This window comes from Triturus cristatus, chromosome 3_2 (assembly GCF_964204655.1).
Source record: "Triturus cristatus chromosome 3_2, aTriCri1.1, whole genome shotgun sequence".
NCBI classification, from domain to species: domain Eukaryota; kingdom Metazoa; phylum Chordata; class Amphibia; order Caudata; family Salamandridae; genus Triturus; species Triturus cristatus.
The window spans coordinates 1,193,575,384-1,193,596,404 of NC_140584.1; the positions used below are offsets into that span (position 1 = coordinate 1,193,575,384).

The window sequence follows — 21,021 nt, forward strand, 5'->3', positions numbered from 1 at the left end:
CTTTAAGGATTTTCTGAAGGGAGATTTTAATGTAATGGTAGTCAGATGAATTGGCAGTGAGTTCCACAGTCTTGCTGCCGCTACCAAGAGAGCTCTGCCTCTGCATCTCTTCTTCTGAACTCTGGGCACTGTCATCAAGTTAAGGTGAGATGAGTGTAGATTTCTCCCAGGGGTATATCATTGAAACATTGCCTTGATTCCTGCCGGCTGGCCGGATACAGGGCCTTGTGCATTATGCAGATCGCCTTGAACATAATTCGCTTTTTTATTGGGAGCCAGGGCAAATTAGGAAGTTTCTTAGCCACCAACTGCTGTTTTGGAATGTCCACAGTGAGCCTGGCCAACGCATTCTGCACTACCTGCAGTTTGGCTTGGGAGCTGTTGTTGGTTTCTAAATAAAGGGCATTACAATAGTCAATTTTTGACATGACAAACACCAGGGTCACTTATTTTCATGCCGAGAGGGGGATGAAAGGAAAGATGTTCCTCAAAATTCTAATAAGCCAGAAACAAGTTGACGTTGCCAATTTAAAGAGAGCTTGCAGTCCAAGATCACCCCTAAATTCTTAGCCTTCTCTGTTGGCATAGCTAAAGTACCTAATGTCTCAGGCCACCAGTTATTGTTCCAGACAGAGCTTTGTGTTCCGAAAAGCAGCACCTCAGTCTTTTCCCCACTGAGCCTCAGGTAGTTTTTCCATCCACCTTCCTACTGCTTTCATACAACGGTTGAAGTTAGCTGCGGTGGCTAATGTATCTTTCATGGTCGACATGATGGTCTGGGTCTCATTGGCATAAGAGACTGCTTGTAGCCCAAAGGAACATATGAACCTGGCAAGTGGGTAGACGTACAGATAAAAAAGCATCAGGCTTAGAGATGAGCCCTGCAGCACCCCACAAGGTAGGGAAAATGAGTCCGATAGAAATGTATTCACCGTCATCCTTTGGAATCTGTCCCTAAGGAAGAAAGACAGTAATTTCAATGCCCTAACCTGTGACACACAATTCCTGTAGGCGTTCAGAGAGATGGTGGCAAAGGCCGGGGACTGATCCAACAGGATCAGCACAGTGTATGTATGTATGTATGTATGGCGTATTTGTATAGCGCAGACTGTCACCCGAAGGGTATCCTGGCGCTTTTAGACAGTTATACCTACACCACACAAAACATTTGGAGGAAATTAATCATGCCTAGGAAAGAGAAATGTTTTTAATTCCTTTCTAAAAGAGGAAAACTCCCCAGAACTTCTCAACAGCAGAGGAAGATTATTCCAATGTTTAGCTGCCACGAAACTAAAGGCTCGGCCGCCCATCCGAGCCCTCAGTATCTTTGGGACTACCACAAAGTGTGCTGACAGCGACCTAAGGGAGCGAGTGGGCACATACCACTGGAACAATTCCTGCAGTGGAGCAGATCCTTGCCCATGAAGTCCTTTAAACACTAAACAGAGTGCTTTAAAGATAACTCGCTGTGAGACAGGCAACCAATGAAGATAGGCTAACGCCGTGGAGGAAGAGTCAGATCGGCGACGGGACAGAGCCAGCTTGGCCGCCATATTCTGCACGCGTTGTAACTTGGCCATCAAATTATTTGGAGCTCCCAGAAGTAGTGCGTTGCAATAATACAGCCTGCTCAATATGGTGCCGCGCACCACTTCTGGTCGAACATGAGCCGGCAGCAGTGGAAGAATCTTCCACAGCATGCGGAGCAGCATCATGCAGGTGGTCACAGTTTTATTAACGAAAAGGTCCAGTTGAAGGTTGGGCCCAAGCACAACGCCCAAATTTCTGGCGGATGCTGCTGCCAAAGGAGCTTCCTGAAAAGAGGTAGGCCAAAAATCAGGAGGCAGTGACCGAGGGACGCGGTCCAGCGAGCTGTGCAATACCTCTGTTTTAGAGCTATTAAACTGCAGAGAGTTCTGCCTCAGCCAGTCCGCAGTTGACGCCATACATTGATGGAAAGTCTCCAGCGACACCGCATCTTTGCCCTCGATGGAAAAGGTGAGCTGCGTGTCATCGGCATAATTAATAACCGAGATACCAAATGATTTAATCAAGCTCACCAGAGGGCGAAGATAAAGATTGAACAAAATAGGGCTGATGGCAGACACTTGCGGTACGCCCTGCCCAACTGCTTTAATCTCCGACTGGAATGGTGGCAAGGCCACTACCTGGCGTCTATCTCCCAAGTAAGAAATCAGCCAGTCACGGGCCAAGCCCTTCACCCCTACATCCTCAAGCCTTCTGACCAGGATGTGGTTGACCGTGTCAAAAGCGGCCGACATGTCGAGCAGCACTAAAAAGGCTGCTCGCCCAGTGTCGGCTCGCGAACGAAGATCGTCCAACACGGTCACTAGGGCAGATTCTGTGCCGTGTGCTGGTCTGAAGCCGTATTGAGACGTGTCCAGGCAGCAGTTGGTCTCCAAAAAACTGGACAGGTGTTTAGTGACCAGTTTCTCCAAGATCTTAATGGGAAAAGGAAGCAGCGATATAGGTCTATAGTTCGCTGAACAGGTAGGATCCAAAGTCTCCTTCTTCAATAAAGGTGAGACCACTGCTAATTTCCAACACTCCGGAACACGTGCCAAGGAAAGAGACTGGCAGCAGATAGCATACAATGGGGGGAAACGCTCCGCTTGGAATACTTTCCAGTATTTGTGTGGCAATGGGTCCAAAGGAGAGCCAGAGGATACACTGTTAGCCAACAGACAGAACTCCTCAAAGGTCGGAAGGGGAAAACTATCCAGCTGTACCTGTCTACCAGCTATCCCTACCGTCTCCCTAGCAGCCACAAGAGTGGAATCGGGTACGGGCTGAGTAACAGGTGTAGTCGTTGGAGTAAGCTTGCTTAGGATCAAAGCGATCTTATCTTCAAAAGCCTGTGCCAGGGAGGTACACAAAGCTTGGGAGGCAGGGATGTTATTAGCAGCAGAAGCAGGTCGGGAAAGATCCCCAACAATCTTAAACAAGGCCTGCGTTTTATTCGGTGCATTTAAGAGTGATTCCTCCAGGAATCGTGCTTTAGCGCCTTTAATCTGCGTTTTGTAAGTCAACAAGGCCTGTTTAAAAAGGGCTTTCTCTGGTTCTAAGTAGTGTTTTCTCCAAGCTCGCTCCGCACGTCTACAGCAGAGCTTCAATTGCGATAACTCCGCAGTAAACCAAGGCATAGCAATCTTGGATCTATTCCTGATTTTACGCAGAGGGACCAACACCTCTAAGGAATGAAAAATTTTCTGGCTAAGACACTCGTAGCTTGCATCCACAGTATCTCCTAATGGGATTTCCCCGACCAACAGAGACGGCAGGCAGGATTGTTTAAGCAGCCTTGACCACTGCCTGCCCATCTTGGTCTTAATGCCAGTACTTCCATTCCCAGTTGAAACCGAAGGGCACACAGTGCCCTGCCCTGCATCCACTAGCCCCCTAATACAGTCCATAGTCGACACCAATGCTCTTTCAGTTCTGTGATTTTTCTGGAATCCGAACTGTGACATATCCAATCAGCTGTGCTCTTCCGCATAAGCCATCAAGTAGCTATTGAGATATTTTTCCTAACTTTTGGCTGGAACTGGGTTAGAGAGATAGGTTGAAAGCATGTTCAGGGGGATGTCTGGTGAGTAAGGGTTTTGTGGCGGATGGTTTAGAGCATTAATACTGAAAGTATTGCCCGGGGGGGCCGCATGCAGCCCTCTAGGCCATTACACGAGGACCCCTGATCAACAGCAACATTGGGCTGCTGTTTACTGGACTCAGCACTAACAATAAAATGATGTTAAACAGTCAAGCATTTATCTGAAGGTTAAATGGTATTAAAGAAAGGAAGCAACTAGGGAGTCCTGCACCACTTAACTGAAAGAACACCTTTATTTTTAAAGACATCTTGCAGCAAAAGTGTAAAATATGATAAGGCCTCTTTAAAATTCAAAAAGTGTATTTAATTAACATGCAGAACATTTGCACCTTACTACATCAGAATATATCAGTGCATTGATAAGTATTAATTTAAAAGAGATAGTTTTCAAACATTAATTTAGAAACATTCATTCTTATCCCTACCCTGATGACAAAACTAAAAAGGCAAAACAGTTTTTATGTGCACTGCTGGCATTAATGTGGCCCTCGATCGCATCACTGATCAAAATTTTGACCCCTAGGAAAATGTTTTGCGAGTAGGCATGGTTTAGAGAAACAGCCTTTACCACTTCTTCTAGAATTGATGCATCTGTAGGAGCCTTTGTAGTATCCTCTAGGTGAGGTGGTTTGAGGCAGGGGACTGATAGGAGGTTGCGGTGTTTGTAGAGGTGGGTTTCGTTCCTCCATGGTAAGGGGCACAATGAAAGGAACCATTTTGCAAAGGATTTGCAACGCTCCCATTACTTTGGCCATTTTGTTGCCTTTTTAAGTTTCTTCAAGTAGAGTATCTACTTGAGGACCAAAGAGGTGTTGTCGGTCAAAGGGAAGTGCAAGAATGTTTTGCTGAAATCTGGGGCTCTAAGCCAGGCATGTTGTCTAAGGAGAATGCTGGAGTTAATGCCTAGCAGCGGTGTCAACCGCGTCAAAGGTGTAGCGTATAGAAGTATTTGCAATTAGTTAATCATAAAGCTAATCTTAAAGCCCACTTTTTGTATTCCTCAGGGAGATGATGGAGGAGCCCCTCCATCTCATCCCAGTGGGCTCTGTCATTGCGGGAGAGTAGGCCAAAAGAGTTGACAATTCTCCAGTGGGTGGCAGAGCGGGCAGCCACCCTGTTACCTGCAGCGCCTATCTTTTTACTTTCTTTATCTGTTGGGGGTGCCTCACCAGATGTTTGTGAATTTGCCCATTTCCTTGCTGTGGCGACCACTAAAGAGTCAGGTGGTAGTTGGCCCTTTATGTATGTAGAATCGGTAGGGGACAGTTAGTATTTTTTATCGACCCTTGGTGTGATGACCGCGTCCTTAAAAATATCAGGTAAATGTCGTAGTATGTTGTAGCATGCCTTTAAGCGCCAAGCGTTGGCTAGAGGAAAGTGTTTCAAATAACCGGTCATTCTCAAGTGGTTCGGTGTGGAGCTGAACCTTGTGATAAGTGGTCACCATAATGTCATGGTAGGTAGTGATATCGTCTTAAGGAGAAGGTTTAGCCTAATACAGATCTGGGTCTGGGTCAGTAGGTGGGTCTGTATCATAGGTGTCCAACCGGTCATCTTGTGGTGGAATGAGTAATTGGACTCCATCATCCTCGTGTCCCCCCGAAGAGTGAATGAAACCTTATGGAGAATGTTGTGGTTCTGCATGAGTTGAAGGCGGTGGGGAGTGTGCGTGTGGTGCAACAGGGGGTGGTGGTTGGCTGAGGGGCAGTGGGATTGTAGCCTTATCTGCTTTTTTCCTGTGCTTTGGTGGGATTGGTGTCTCCAAAGCATCTTCAAATGTTAACTGCCTTTTGGCTGGTTATGTTCCGGCATAAGGAAGTCTAGCCAGTATACAACCAGTGTCTGGGTGTATGACCGTTTGTTTGTTTCTCAAATCTATTTCTTCCAGCAACCATTGAAACATTAGTTCCACAGGTTCGTATCTGAGTGTGTGTTTGGAGAAGCAATAGGATTTTGTGCTTCGATGCCAATGGTTTCAATGCCGAAGGTCTTGGATCTGAAGAGGTCACTTTAGGTGCTGAGGTAGAGTGGTGTTTCATTGCTGCAGCTCTCGACTCCAAAGCTTGGTTCGACTCTAATGGCTGGTGAGCGTGAGTCTTTGGCTGCACTTTCGGCGCCAAGCCGGTGCTGGGTGTATCTGATGCAGCTGTTCAGGGCCAACCATGACTCGAGGGCAGTGGTGGCCTGTGTTAAGACTTGGGTTGCTCGAACTGATCCTTTGGGTTGGTTTGTTGAGGGTGTGGCCGGGGCACAGGAGGCATAGTACTCCCAGAGTTGACTGGTGTGCGGTCCTTCATCTCCAACTCGGATCCCGAGCCGTCTTTATATGAGTAGGTACCCTCAACTGCTGCCAACACCAGAGTGAGGTCCTCTTGTTGGGATACTTCAGAATTGAAGAGGTCCGGCATGTCTTCAGCACTGCAGAAGGACATCTCTGGCCATCAAGCTCGTCAGTCACACAGCGGCTTTTTAGACCGAAAGGACTTGCAGGCCTCTCAGTTAGCTTCCTGTAGTTCTGGAGAGAGGCAAAAGTTACACACCTCATATTGGTCAGTGCAAGGCAACCTGGCGTGACAGCTATGTCAGAAACGGAAGGGCATCTGTTCCATCACCAAATGGACATGGCATTGACGAGATGTCGAAAACGGAGAACAGCCCTGAAGAGCGACGGGCGTGATCTGCTTGGGTCGCTCTGACGAGATCGGCCTCGACGAACGCCTGATGGGGTTCTAGAAATAACTGCGATAGAAAACAACACCAAAGTTAAGGCCTAAATGCTAGGAAACGACGATGTCGAGATGAAGCAGAGGAACACACATCTGAACCTGATTGTGGAAGAAAAAGATTTAAGAATGGAGTCTAAGATCATGCGCATTACTAGCAAGAAGAGGAGTCACCACACCTCATGACTCAAAAGACTTTCTTTGAAGTAAAACAACTTGCAAACATCCGAGTCCAACACTAGATGGCGGGCCTATGCTAAGCTTGTGTATCTACAGCCACACATGCCTCAAACATATGCTTTCTAATTTTCAGGACAATTTGGGTATCGTTGGCACACATACAAAATTAACTTGATCAAGTAGGTAGTATGGATAGACGTACAGGTCAAAAAGTAGCAATGGCCATTGACTGTGTACAGCCCATTTTGACCTGATCCATACAAGAACTGTGCCTTGTACCTGAGATGACGCAGGCAAGTCAGAAGAAAGAAATGGTCTACAGTGCAACGGGAGCTAGAAGGTTGAGAAGGATGACGGCTGCTGGTCGTCCTTCTTCTGTTGCCGGTCTCAGTTCCTTCACTGTAGCTCTATGACTGTTTTCATATTGTTTTGAGGTTAAATTATGCAGATGTAAGGAATGCAATATCTTTTCCTGCTTTTATTACTCAGCACAATTAAAGAAACACTACGTTTCCCACGACCCTGCAGTCCCAGTCAGGAAACATTAACATAAAAGAAATACAACCCTTACTATAAATTAGGCGTGGACTCTGCCAAACATTCTCTTTTTCTGCTACTTGCTAGTCAAGTTACTGTTGAATCTGTGTGCTTTCCATTTGGTTGTGTGGTTACTGTGGCGCATACCTGTTGCTTAGCTCAGTCTGCAGTGTTTAGTTTTCATACTTTATATTGCTTTAGCAGGCCACCTTGCATCAGAATTAGTGTTCTTTATTTGCTCAGGATTCTTAATATCGTACAGGTGGCGTTAGGGTAAAACATCTGCCTTGGAGTTGTTTGTTTATATCCCTTTGTTCCAGAGGCATCTTTATTTAACCGGTTACTTTGTTTCTTTCATACCTGGGCTCCTCAGCTGAGGCAGCTTTTTCTGAGAAGAAGTTTGTTCACTTCTTAATTTGTAGCATGTCTCTCCTAAGTGTAGTGATGGGCCTTAACACGCTGTTTTATTTAGAGGCCTGTATTTGTAGCTATAAACCATTACCTAACACAAGGGTTTGTATGCTACCTCTTTACATGTAAATAATTTGTTTGATGTATGCAAATGTTTGTTTTTCAAGCAGGGAAATTCAGCTGCTTTTTAATGTCCATATTTTAATTTTGATTATCCTTAACACTTGAAGTATATTTAGGCTGTTCAATTGTAGTTTTAAACCTATAATAACTGATAAAACCCCACTGAAAGAAAAATAGCCCTCACCAGTGTAAACATAGAAACACTGAAAAAACACCTGCACAACCACAAACTAAGGGGCATATTATCAAGGACGGCGTTAAAATTATAGCCAGTTTAGCAGCAGAAAACTGCCGCTAAAGCAGCGATAATGGGCTTGATAATATGCCCTGGAGAATTCCAATAGAAGCCCATGTTCACACCAGAACATGGACTTCTATCTATTGGAATTCTCCAGGGCATATTATCAAGTCCATTATCGCCGCTTTAGCGGCAGTTTTTTGCCGCTAAACCGGTGATAATTTTTGACGCCGTCCTCGATAATATGCCCCTAAATGCCATTGAAAGAAAGTAAAAAGAGAGTGAAAGAGTCATTTTTTTCTTCCTGAAGGAGCAAATACAATGTAATTTTGTTATATACGCTGCTACTAAGAAAGACTGGGCTAACATTATTATGCTTGAGTTTTGTTGTTTAGGGATGCCACTAAAATATTGTTTCTTCTTCCTTTTGCTTTTTTCAGTTTTGTCGTCTGTAGTCTAAAGATGCAGGGTTTAGAAGCATGTTTTAGGTCTTGTTTAATTATTTTATAAACTGTAGAGAATCAGGAAATATCAAAATCATATTTAAATATTTTGGCTGCATTTGATTCTTTCTCTGAAAGGTAAAATGGCTGGTTTCATAAGTATCTTTCCTAATATGTGTCATCACATTTACCCAAAGAGAATGGGTAAAAACCCTTAATACATCAGCCCCTAGTTTCTAGTGAGTCAGTATTGATAATAGGCGAACTGCCAACACCTCAGGCTTTCAACATTCAATGCAAGGTATAGTGACAAGTTTATGTGAAAAGAGCGCTATCACCAAGCTTCTCGGATAGTGATGAAAACATGACACCAGACTTTTGAAAAACATGGAACGCAGTGTCACTTGGAATGCTCTGCAAAAAAAGTTATTTCCAAGTTCAGCAAAGACTGGAGTGATATTGTTCGTATTTGCAGTGATTCAGCTATGTATATGAACATTTTGTGTGATGACCTGTCAAAATTGATACCTGAGCTGAAGTGCTTCCCTGTAAGAGATCCTTGGCACTTGTTAGATGGCATGCTGAACGCATCTTTACAATCTTCAGAGTTAATGAGAAATGCTATTGACTTTTTGGTCCATTCTGGTGCACTGTTTTCTTATGCACAGGAACTAAAACGCAAATATTTATCATTTCGTGCTTTGTGTGGCATCAAACAAAGAGTCATCCCAACTGTGTTCCTTAGCTGAAGGGGCTCTGAATGCTATATTATCCATGTGAGCAGGTAAATGTGCCTACAAGGGATTTAGTAAAAAAAGATATTGTTTAAATAGAAATATATGGAGTAAATTCTTTCTAAGTAACTTACTATTAACTTATTCAGAATCAGGTTTTGCAAAAGATTCAACTAATAAATCTTAAAACTGACAGTAATTAATTGATCAAGAGAAAACAATTGCAAGAAACAATTACAAGAAACACGGGTATGTATATTCAAAGAAAATTCTTTTTTTATATGAAAAATCAATCTGTTTGGTAGGGTACAAAATAAAGCAAACAACACATTGTAACGGGAATTCCGAATTCACAAATGATCAAACATTCTTCTCAGTTACAATTGTGGACACCTTTGCAACAGAAATATTTGGAAAAAAAACAAATACATAAAGCTGACTCATACAAGTACCATTTCATCATCGACTGTGAAATAAGGGTCCTTTTATATTCTCAACGCCCTGTCTAGCGTACTGTGACAATAATAGACCGAAACGTCGACTACAACACCTATTTGTCAGTTGAATTTAAAATGGGTAATATTTGTTTTGTATATCGTCAACAAATTGCCTCAAATATTTCTGTTGTAAAGGTGTCCACAATTGTAACTGAGAAGATTATTAAGGTCGAGTAGGATGAGGGCTGCGGAGTGGCCTTGGTCCAGGAGGGTGCGGATGTAATCTGTGGGGGCGAGTAGGGTGGTTGCTTCGTAATCCGGATTGGGATGGGTCGAGGATAGCATTGTCTTCTAAGAATCGGGTCAGTTCCCTGTTGACTGTTTTCTCTGCAACTTTGGCTGCGAAGGGGAGGAGCGAGATGGTCCGGTAGTTCTTGAGGTCGGTGGGGTCGGCTGTTGGTTTCTTGAGCAGGGGCCTGACTTCTGCGCACTTCCAGTCGTCTGGGAAAGTGCCTGTTTCGAGGGTGGTGTTGATGATGCATTGTAGTTCAGGTACGATGGAGGCGGCGGCTCTGTGGTAGATGTGTGGGGGGCAGGGATCAGTGGGGGCCCCTGAGTGGATGCCTTTCATGGTTGAGGTGGTGTCTTCTGCTGTGATCGGCGTCCAGGTGGAGATGGTGGGCTGACCGGTGCATCTGGGGGGGCGGGCCAGCTGTGGTGTCAGGTGGAGGGTCAATGACGTTGTCGTAGAGGTTTTTGATCTTGAGGTGAAAGTAGGTTCCAAGCTTGTCGCAGAGGTCTTGGGATTGGGTGATGTCAGTGGCTTCGCTGCGATGGTTGGAGAATTTCTGAATGACAGTGAAGAGTTCCTTGGAGTTGGTGGAGTTGGTGAGGATTCTGGTGCGGATCAAGGTCCTCTTGGTGGTTCTGATTAGGTCGTGGTAGTCCGTCATGGCATTCTTGTAGGTGACGTGGTTTTCGGGTGTCTTGGTGTTTCTCCAGTTCTTCTCCAGGCGTCTGCAGGTGCGTCTGGCTTCTTGGAGATGGGTGGTGAACCAGGAGGCTTTCCTGGGGTGCTGGTTGCCGGGGTTGCGTAGCGGGGCAAGCTCGTCCGTGCATTTGAAGATCCAAGTGTGGAGTTCTCTGGCTGCCATGTTGGTGTCGGATGCCGAAGTGTGGTTGTGTCGGGTGAGGGCAGAGTTGAGTTGGTTGTCGGTGACCTTGCTCCAGTTCCATGGTGGTGGGCGTGGGGCTGGACTGGGTGCCCTGGATTTGTCAACGGTGAAATGTACACAGTAGTGGTTGGTCCATGGGGGTTGCATTGTGAGGCTGAAGCGAACGCTGTTATCCGCTGCGAAAATGGGGTTGAGGGTGTGTCCTTCTCTGTGGGTTTGTGTTGAGATGAGTTGTTTGAGTCCTATGTTGGCGAGGTTGTCCCAAAGGGTGGAGGAATTGCGGGACATTGGCGTTTTCCAGGTGGAAGTTCAGGTCTCCGATGAGTAAGTAGTTCATTGTGGCAATGGCGTGGGGTGCGATGAGGTCGGTGATGGGGAAGACGAAGAAGGCCCAGGGGCCTGGGGGTCTTTAGACGAGGGTTCTCTGGAGCGTTAAGTTGGTGCTGGTCTGGATCTGAAGCTACATACTTGCCTGTATTCATAGTTTCAGCATGATGGTAGAAATCTATCATCCGTTTACTTTATTAGTGATTCTAATCATTTATATCTGTTACTGTCTGATGGTTGTTTCAGCACACCTGTTTTACACTAGAATAAGGACTGTTCAATAAATACTTATTGAAAAACGTCCATACCGTTTACTCTGTGTATCCCTCTGAGACTAGAGTGAGCATGAGTGACTGAGCGAAAAGTAGTACACTGTTTCCACGGTCCCGAGGGATCAGAGTTGTCATGTTCGATAGTTGCCAAGAACTATTCTCTCCTTGGTAAGAGGAGTGCCATCCCTGTTCTTTTCTTACAGACAAATAAAAGCACAAACATCTTACCATCATCATCTGATATACTTGCATCAATTGGATATTTTATCCTAATCAACCTAAAATTTATACTCTCGCCCGGACACACAGAACAAATCCTACTTCAAATTAGGGGGATAGGGGCTTCTCCCCCTGTTTCTGGGCCAGAAACAGCACTAGAACGATACATGCTTATTATATGACTAGTAAGGGATGAGGACCTTTTTCCCCTCACCTAGATGCACCAAGAACTATTCTCTCCTTGGTAAGAGGAGTTTCTAGTGGCACTGTGAGAAAGCTGGTACACAAGCAGTGGGGGTGTCTAGAATCAACCTGACACCAATCCTACAGTGTACGTTGTCTAAACGCGCGGATCCTATATAGGTTTTATAGGAACTACACAACAGCATGGAAAGCTATGTCAGTGGCCAGAGTTAACGAATTGTGTACTGTCTGTTTTGGTGTTGCCCTTCTCAAGTGCCAATGTTGAGAGGGTTTTTTCACAGAAGTTTACAAGGGAAGGAAAGAGCGAGCACACATGACCAAAGACTCACTGAAGAAGGATTGTATGGTGTACTACAATATGTATAATTTGCAAAAATCTATATGGACCTCATATAAACTATACGTACACTGTCTATATACCATGCGCTATCAGTGTAGAAACCAAGCAATAATAAAAGCAAAACATTATATAAACACCGTAAAAACTTACTGTTTCTGTTGTTTTTAATGGCGTGAAAATGTGTAACCACTGTTTTTTTAACATATTGCAAATCACTTGAAAACACTGAAAAAACCCCACCAGAATTTGCCAAAAATAGAAATTCAAAACAGGAAAACCTAGGTATATGATATACTAGTAATGGTTCAACTCCCTGGGGGCTGTCTTTTTCTTAGCATGGGAAAAGTCACAGTAGTAATATATCTCAAGCTGAGAGGAGGAGGTTTTCACAAAAAACCTCAGCCGAACACTTCGGTGTCAAATGCAATAAATAAAGTGGTCTCCTCTTTTAAAATGGGGCCATTGATTTTTGGCAACTCTGTTGCAACTGCCACCTCAAACCCTTTAACACCTACAGGTGAAAGTAATTCTCTGCACCAGGTGGAAGAAAGTGTGCAAGAGAGCAATGAAAGTAAAGTATGTAATTATGGATTCCCCTAAGGAATATGGGGGTGAAAACCTTGATTGTGGTTCTGCTCAACAGAGGGATGACTTACGGTACAGTTGGCAAGACCCACTCATGGGTATACCTGAGCCTCCAAGTGAAAGATTATTTGAAATGCTGGATAACCAAGAAATTGATGATTTATACTTTAATGACTCTTATTATGACGAATGGAGCAAAGATGTTGCAAAGAAGTTGTAGCCTGGAGATAAACCTCTGGCCGTGATTATGGATGCAGGAGGCTCCTCTAGAGCCTGGGCTTATTCACCAACTAAATTCTTCAGAATGGTCATCCTCTCCATATTTGGATGAGTACATTAAGACCAAGATTAAGGATTCTGTTAAGAGCTACAAGGATGAAATGAGGGCACAATGTCCTAAACCAGCAATCCTGACTGTGGTGGCTATAGTGCCAGCTCTGAAGCCCAAGAGTATGAGTTTTCTTAATAGGGAGGTAAGGATCCCAGAAAATGAGTAGTTAAAGCATGGCCTCATGCCAGAACAGGATACTGAATGCTTTAGGTCCAGTTGCCAAATTGCTGTGCTTGGTGGGGCAGGCAAAATCTTCAGGTGAGGCCCTTACTCCTGATTTGTGATGTCTGGAGCTCAGAGCAATAGGTGATGATACCACGAGGATTATCCTATGAAAGGAGTTAGAGTCTGCTATTACATGTAGACCCACAGTTGGAAGCTCGTAATAATCAGGAATTCTTCTTTGGAGATTAATTAATAAATAAAATTGAATGGTATAAGCTTCATGTCTTTGGTTAGGCCCATTCTTCTTTGGCAAGAATTTTCAGGTGGATCTTTACCAGAGTCGTCGGACTCTGAATTGTTATGCCAGGCAGACAGCTGTCTACAGACTTTTTTTTAACTTCAGATAGAAATTCAGGTACCACATGTCTTTGTTCTTCCAGCAAAGAATAAAGAGAGGATGTGTCTACACCATCAGACTCTAAGAAAAGGGGAGGTGGCGTGTAAGGTAAGAGTGATTTCCTTTCAGTATGTCAAGATGGAAGGCAGACTGGCTGAATTTGAGCATTGTTGAAGTATGATTGTGTGTGATCCATGGGTACATCAGACAGTTCATGGGTTTCAGATAGTATTTTAAGCTACCCCAATTCTGGAAACAGCTGTAGTGCCTAGAATGTTTTCTCAGGATGGTGAACATTTGATTTCAAGAGAGGTGCAGGAGTCATGGCAGGAAGAGGTGATGATCATTTATCTAGACAATATGATGCAGGCAGTGATAGGATTTATTCAGACCATGGAATCTGTAGGCAACAAGGAAAAATCAGACCTGTTATTTTAAAGACAGGTGGAATTCTTTGAGTTCCTAGTGGGCTCAGAAAAGCAAATCCAGTCTCTTCCAGAGACAAAATTGAAATCAAGAAGGAGTTGAGGAGAATGTTGACTCACCAGCAGATTTCTCTGTGTCAGCTGACATGGCTAGTAGGGCTTCTCTCATAGTCAATTTAGGCAATTTTTGCTTTTCATCATTCTTACGGGGCGATTTAGAAACTAAAGATAAATGGCCATATAAATGGCAAGTAACACAGTGAAGCAAGTAACATTGCTGCGCTGTGCAGCATTACAGGGAGCATAATAGGGAAATCAATTGATTGGTCCTACTGGAAAAAGTACAGTTTTATTCAATTGTTCAACGGCACAGTGAAAGTGAGGTAAGCGGGTATGAAGTGCACTTGTGCTAAACAGTATATGAACAAGGATTGTGTATGATAAGGATGAAGAGGTGTTTGATACACACTCTGACACAGAGTGAATGGGACCATTGTGGCCTTTATTAGTGTATTACCCAGGTCCCAGGGTTATAGGGTTCCCTCTTTTTTTTTAAATGTGATAAAGGGAAAGGGCAGGATAGCACTGTTTTCAAAAGAATACAGTGCATTCCTGCCTTTTGCCCGGCTCTGCTGACGTTTTGGCTGTCTAGCAGCAACACAAGCACTCTTGCACCATGGGGCAAGGATGCCTGTGTTGCATGCAGAATTGTTTTTGTGGAGGAAGGGACACATTCCTGCAGAACAACAATCCTGAGAGGCATATTCCTCTTTCCATGTGTGCTGCCGAATTTGGACCAGCTCAGAAAGGGTATAAACGGATAATTATGCATGGCGATAGCACAGTGGAGAAGAGAGATACAGGGTGATCACAGTGTGGTGAATTGGGGCTTGGTCTAAGATGGTAGGATGAGAGTGAGACGAATGCCGACAAAATCAGGAACTGAGGGACAAAAGCATATGTTGATAGAGCAGGGAGCAAAGAAAGGGGAATTTAGGAGATTAGAGAGGAAGAGTCGCATTCAGAGGTGTCTTGGGAAGGTGAACATCCAAAGATTGGGTACATCATGGAATCTTGGAAAAGTGGTTCAGTGGTCTAGAAAAAGATTGCTGGCACCAACTCTACAGGAATGGGAATATCATACATTCAAGTGCTAGTGGTGACAAAGTGCTAGAGAAAGCTTACCACGCACATGCAGCCCATGCCAACTACAAAACACAGAGATTAGATAACAGAGGCAGTATGAGTCGAAACAGACAAAATGGCTTCCTACACTGTGTCATCCTGCGGTCCTCAGTGCTCTGGATCTTTTGCCCATTGTGGAACCATGTGATGGTGGGGTAGGGAAGGCCAGTGACCTGACACTCCAGGACTGCTTCTTTGGACTCAATCACATCCAGGTCATGCAGAGGCTTCAGGAAATCTGGCATAGTGAAGCGTTCCACTTCATTCTCAGGTAGTTCCGGCTCCTCTGGGATGGATGGCATCTTCTCAAGTTTCGATCTACAGCAACAAAAGAAAGATTTTACATAAGCAGCTCTGTCATAAAGGATCTTTCTTAATCAATGGGCAGTGTTCAATTCTGTACAGGCTAGACTGTTCTTTGTATAGAGTTCTGCTTTTTGCTATGTTTTCCTGTACTGACTAATCCATCCCTCTATATTTTTATGCCAAAGAAGTGATGATAAATATGGCCAAATAAGACTTGGTTTTAGAGTGTACTAATAAACGTAAATTCACATATTTGTTAATACAGTGCAAATGTAAAATTCAAATTTATCAAGACAGTAATCAAAACTGACACCAGAAAAACACTTTTTACTGTCTCAAGACTGCATTAAACAAGGAATTAACCCTCCTAATAGGCATGGGGACTATTCAATTTGATTTTAACAAGCTGCACAAATGTAACCCCTTGCATCATGGTTTTGTTTAAATAATTTTTGCTAAAACACCAACACTTGAAAAGATGCATACCATAAACCATATATTCAGGTGTGGGGAGTGTGATATGTTATTTACTATCACTATTGAGGGAGGGGAGGAGCATGTCAAATGATGCCAAAGATATTGGCAAGGCAATACATGCTTTTCCTATGGAAACAAAGTCCTTACTATAACTACCTTCTGGCGACCACATATATGTGTGTGTGTATAGATATATATATATATATAAACCATATATGCAGGTGCGGAGAGTGTGCTATGTTATTCACTACCACTATTGAGGGAGGGGAGGAGCACCATGACTCTCGCGAGATTGCATCTCTCACTTGCTCCACTACATGCTCAACAGTTGTAATAAATAGCATATTATACTCTTTGCATCTGCATATTTATCTCCCTCTCACTCTTTCTATATATACATATGCATATGGTGTATATACAGTGTATGTGTGTATATATATATATATATATATATATATATATATATATATATATATATATGTGTGTGTGTGTGTGTGTGTGTGTGTGTGTGTGTGTATGTATACCTATACACACACATATATATATATGCACACTGTATATACACCATATACATATGTATATATAGAAAGAGTGAGAGAGAGATATAAATGCAGATGCATAGAGTACAATATGCTATTTATTACAACTGGTGAGCATGTGGTGGGGCAAGTGAAAGATGCACAGTGAGTGTGTATATGTATATATATATTCACTGAAAAAACCATAGGTTTCACACACGTTATAGTTAGGAATTAGCGTTTAAAAAACCTTGCAAATTTACTTAAAAAACCATAGGTTTCACACATGTTATAGTTAGCTGGGCATTTCACTCGTGAAAAACCATTGAAATTTCCACGTTATAGTTAGTGCAGGCAACTATAACTCACGCGACCGCAATCCTCTGCTGATGACGTCAGATATTACATCACTGATGACATATGTGTTTTTCTGAAAAAAAATATTTGTAATATATGTATAGCTAAAAATTAATGGAAGAAGACATGGGTAAATAAGTGTCTAAATACAGTATTAGCATCAACAGAGGATTGCGGTCGCGTGAGTTATAGTTGCCTGCACTAACTATAACGTGGAAATTTCAATGGTTTTTCACGAGTGAAATGCCCAGCTAACTATAACATGTGTGAAACCTATGGTTTTTTAAGTGAATTTGCAAGGTTTTTTAAATGCTAATTCCTAACTATAAAGTGTGTGAAACCTATGATTTTTTCAGTGAATTTGTACGGTTTTTTAAATGCTAATTTATGTATTTATTTTTTTAAAGTTTTTTCACCGTGCGCGTACCGTGTGCGCACGGTGCGCTTCGCGCACCCACGTTACGTAGTTCGCGGAATTTTTCCGTTTCTACCGTGCGCATACGCTACGCGCACTCCGCGATTTTTCGTAAAAAAATTAAAATACATTTTTGCCCTTGGGGGTCCTTCTGGGACCCCCTGACCAAGGCTAGGGGGTCAGGAACTGTCCAGCCTGCCCCCTTTTCACGTTATCCACCTTTGTTTTTCACCCCCTCAGACTGCGAGAGACAAAATGGCGGCCGACACTTCCTGGTTTCGACCAATTCGAATGTTTACTAAGATCTAACAACCAATCAGAATCGCGCTCGCGCACGGCAGCGTGCGCGTACGGTAAGCTTACGGTACGCGCTCGGAGCACGCCTATAGATATATATATTGATTTAAATGCTATTTTCTCAGGAAATACTGAACAGATTTACACCAGACCTGCAAAAGGCACATCCCTGACCTGAGGACTACCTCTCTGCCAAATTTCAAGTAATTCTGTTCAGCCGTTCGGGCTGCAGCTTGGACTAAAGGTCCTATGGAAAAATGCATGGGGAAAACACGTTTTGTGACCCCCCCTTTTTCTGAGCCCCCGCTTGACGAATCCCCCCGAGACTTTCAGGGAAGGAGCGGAGCGCCCCACCTATTTTGAAAATTTCGCGAGTATTCGTCAATCGGCGCCAAAGTTATTCAAAATAGAATGTTGCGGATTTCCTATGGAAACACGGTCCTAACTATAACTATCTACTGGCGACCGCCAGTAGATAATATATATATATGTATATATATATATGTGTGTGTATGAGAGTATAGATAAATATCTACACACATACACACACACACATATATATATAAATATATCCTGTATATAACCATATATATGTATATATAGCAAGAGTGAGAGAGAGATAAATATGAAGATGCAAAGAGTATAATATGCTATTTATTACAACTGTTGAACATGTAGTGGGGCAAGTGAGAGATGCAATCTCATGAGAGTCATGGTGCTCCTCCCCTCCATCAATAGTGGTAGTAAATAACATAGCACACTCTCCACACCTGCATATATGGTTTATATATATATATATCTATACACACACACATATATGCGGTCGCTAGAAGGTAGTTATAGTAATGACTTTGTTTCCAGAGGAAAAGCTTGCATTGCCTTGCCAATATCTTTGGTATCATTTGACAAATCTCCACAAACTTTTCGGAGAAATGTGCCCCAGCAATTCTTGTTGTGCATGAAAAGATTTGGGGTGATCCGTCAAGCGGGGGCCGAGAAAAAGGGAAGTAGTGTTTTACTAATGTTAATTCCCATCGGAATTTTAGACACGACAACAGCTCAAACTGCTGAACAGAATTACACCAAATTTGGCAGAAAGGTAGCTGTTGGCCCAGAAAGCTACCTTTTTGTAAATTGGCATGAATCTGTTCAGTAGTTTTGAAAATAGTATGGAAAATCCCAATGTGTATATATAGCGACGGAAATCCTCCAAGGATCCAACAGTCCCCAGGCTCACACCCAATTGCCTGTCAACACTGAAAACCAGGAAGTGTTGCCAACCATCTTGGGACTTGGAGCTTAGTCCCACAAAAATGTTGAAAAAAAAAGAAGGGAGCAGGGTAGGAACACCCTGACATGCTAGTACTCTTGCAGGGTCCCAGAGGGATCCAGCCAGGACAAAAAAAGTTTTTTAAATAAAGAAATTTGGTACTGCTGAAAAACAAAAATCACTGGCTCTGTGCTTCTTTACTGATAGGCCCTCGGGTGGGCCGGGTCTTGGGGGCATGTGGGACTTAAAGCAGGGGGTGCATGGACCCTCACCTCTCAGACCTCCCCCCCAAAAACCACCATCTACCTGGGGCAACCTTGAAAAAATACATTGAGGGGAAAGCACAGACCACCCGGGGCTAAATGAAAGTTAATTGGGGGGGCCATGAGGACCCCCTGGGCCCATCAACTCCCTGGGGCCAAATTTAAATTTAAAGTGGGAGGGCCCCCCTCCTGGGCCATAATTGGCCCTGGGGACCACCACCTCCACTTCAATGGAGGGGGGCCAGGCAGACCCCTTCCTGGAGCCATAGATTGCCCTGGGGACCCCCCCCCCCCCCCGGGCCGACTCCTGCTATTTCCTGGGGTGCCCACCCCCGGGACATAGCTGTGTGCTGTGGCTTGGTGGGAACTTTAACCGCTCCCGCCAAGCCACAGCAAAAACTCAGCTTCCAGCAAGCAAGAGCAGGGAAAATGCTCTCACTTGCTGGAAGTGGAGCATTCATCTGTTTCCCTGCCCGCTGTAAAGCAAGCAGGGAAACAGACAAGCTGCATGTTTAGCGTTCCCTGTGTTTGAAAGCAGTGCTGGCTACCTCAGATGGTGGGGAGCCGGCAGGGACCGCGGGGGCCTTCAGGCTCCCCCCGTTGTCCCGTAGCACACTTGGTGTTGGCGGGCCCCAAGTGATGGGGTCCCCAGGGCTGAAATTGGCCCAGGGAGGGGGCAGGGCCCCCAGTCCTATTAAAAATAATTAAAAGAAAAGACTGGCCCTAGGAAAGTTATCGAAAGCCCCGCCCCCTTTCTCAAACATTCTGCAAAGGGGCCTCCTGTCATACAACTGATTGGGGGATAAAGTCCCCTAGGCTTCTGAGGGTGCTTGGGGGCCAACAACCCCTACTGTTACCTCCAGTAAGTCCCACAAATCGCGATTGCTGAGAGGTCATCCAAGGTCTGCCCCCTTTCTCCACCACTCTGCAAACATGCCTAATGTTACTGCCAGTACGTCCCACGCAGCAGGATTGCTGAGAGCTCATGGGAGGCCATGCCCCCTTTCTCCACCACTCAGCAAACGGGCCTCCTGGTGCACTACTGGCTGGGGGATGAAGTCCCCTTTGGTGCTGAGGGTCCTTGGGGGCCAAGAACCCCTCCTGTTACCTCCAGTAAGTCGCACACAGTGGGTTGCTGTAATCTCGTGGGAGGTCCTGCCCACACCCTACTAGTTTGGAAATAGAATTTAAAAAAACTTACAAAATCATTGAAAAAAAAGAGTTACAGGGATGTTAGAGTTATGAATCAACATTAAAACAACTTTAGAAATTCACTGAAAATCAAAGGGAACAGGGATGTTATAGTTAGGAAATTAGAAGGAATTCACTGAAAAAACCAAAGATTACAGGGATGTTATAGTTAGGCTCAGATTTCAGACTCGTACAAAACCACAGAATTCACCAATTATAGTACCCGAGCTAACTATAGATTACTCCCACGCAATACACAAATCAGTGATGTCCTCAAAGATGTAATTTGAGATGTCATCAGTGATGCCCTAAATGATGTCATAGAACATGTTATGAGTTATATAGTACATCACATCATAAGCAGTGCATGGTGGGAGCGCAAGATATACATAGTTAGTGCTGTAAATATGACTGGTGAATATCTGTATTTATTTTGTTCAAAACATTAATTTTCTCACTGACAACTTCACCTAACTAGAACGTTACTTTAACCTTTGTTTTTTTCAGTGAAGTTCTAATTTTTTTTTTTAAACCTGATATTTTTATCACACCTAACTATAACATTACTTTATCCTTTGGTTTCTGTCAGTGAATTTCTACGTTTTTAAAAAAAATGACAAAAGATATTTTCATCACACCTAACTATAACATTACTTGAACCTTTGTTTTTTTCAGTGAATTTCTAAGGTTTAAGAAAAAACCTGATATTTTATCACATCTATGATGTTACTTTAACCTTGAATGATGGGTCTGCGTAGTAGAGTGTGGAGAGGGACTGGCATCTACCTCAAGACCTCTCTCTCAGATGACGGGTATGTGTAGTTGGGTGTGTGGATGGACTGGCCTCT

The 21,021-nt window shown here is 43.8% G+C and overlaps 1 protein-coding gene across 3 annotated transcripts in view; it reads right to left on the reverse strand.

Annotated features, from left to right (window-relative positions):
* The window catches only part of SPEG (striated muscle enriched protein kinase), a 1,671,639-nt gene that overhangs the window by 761,875 nt on the left and 888,743 nt on the right, over positions 1-21,021 (reverse strand). For all 3 annotated transcript variants that reach the window (XM_085650107.1, XM_085650106.1, XM_085650108.1), the window contains one exon: positions 15,168-15,397. In XM_085650107.1, coding sequence (XP_085506233.1) covers positions 15,168-15,397 — 230 coding nt within the window. The remainder of the gene's footprint in view (positions 1-15,167; positions 15,398-21,021) is intronic.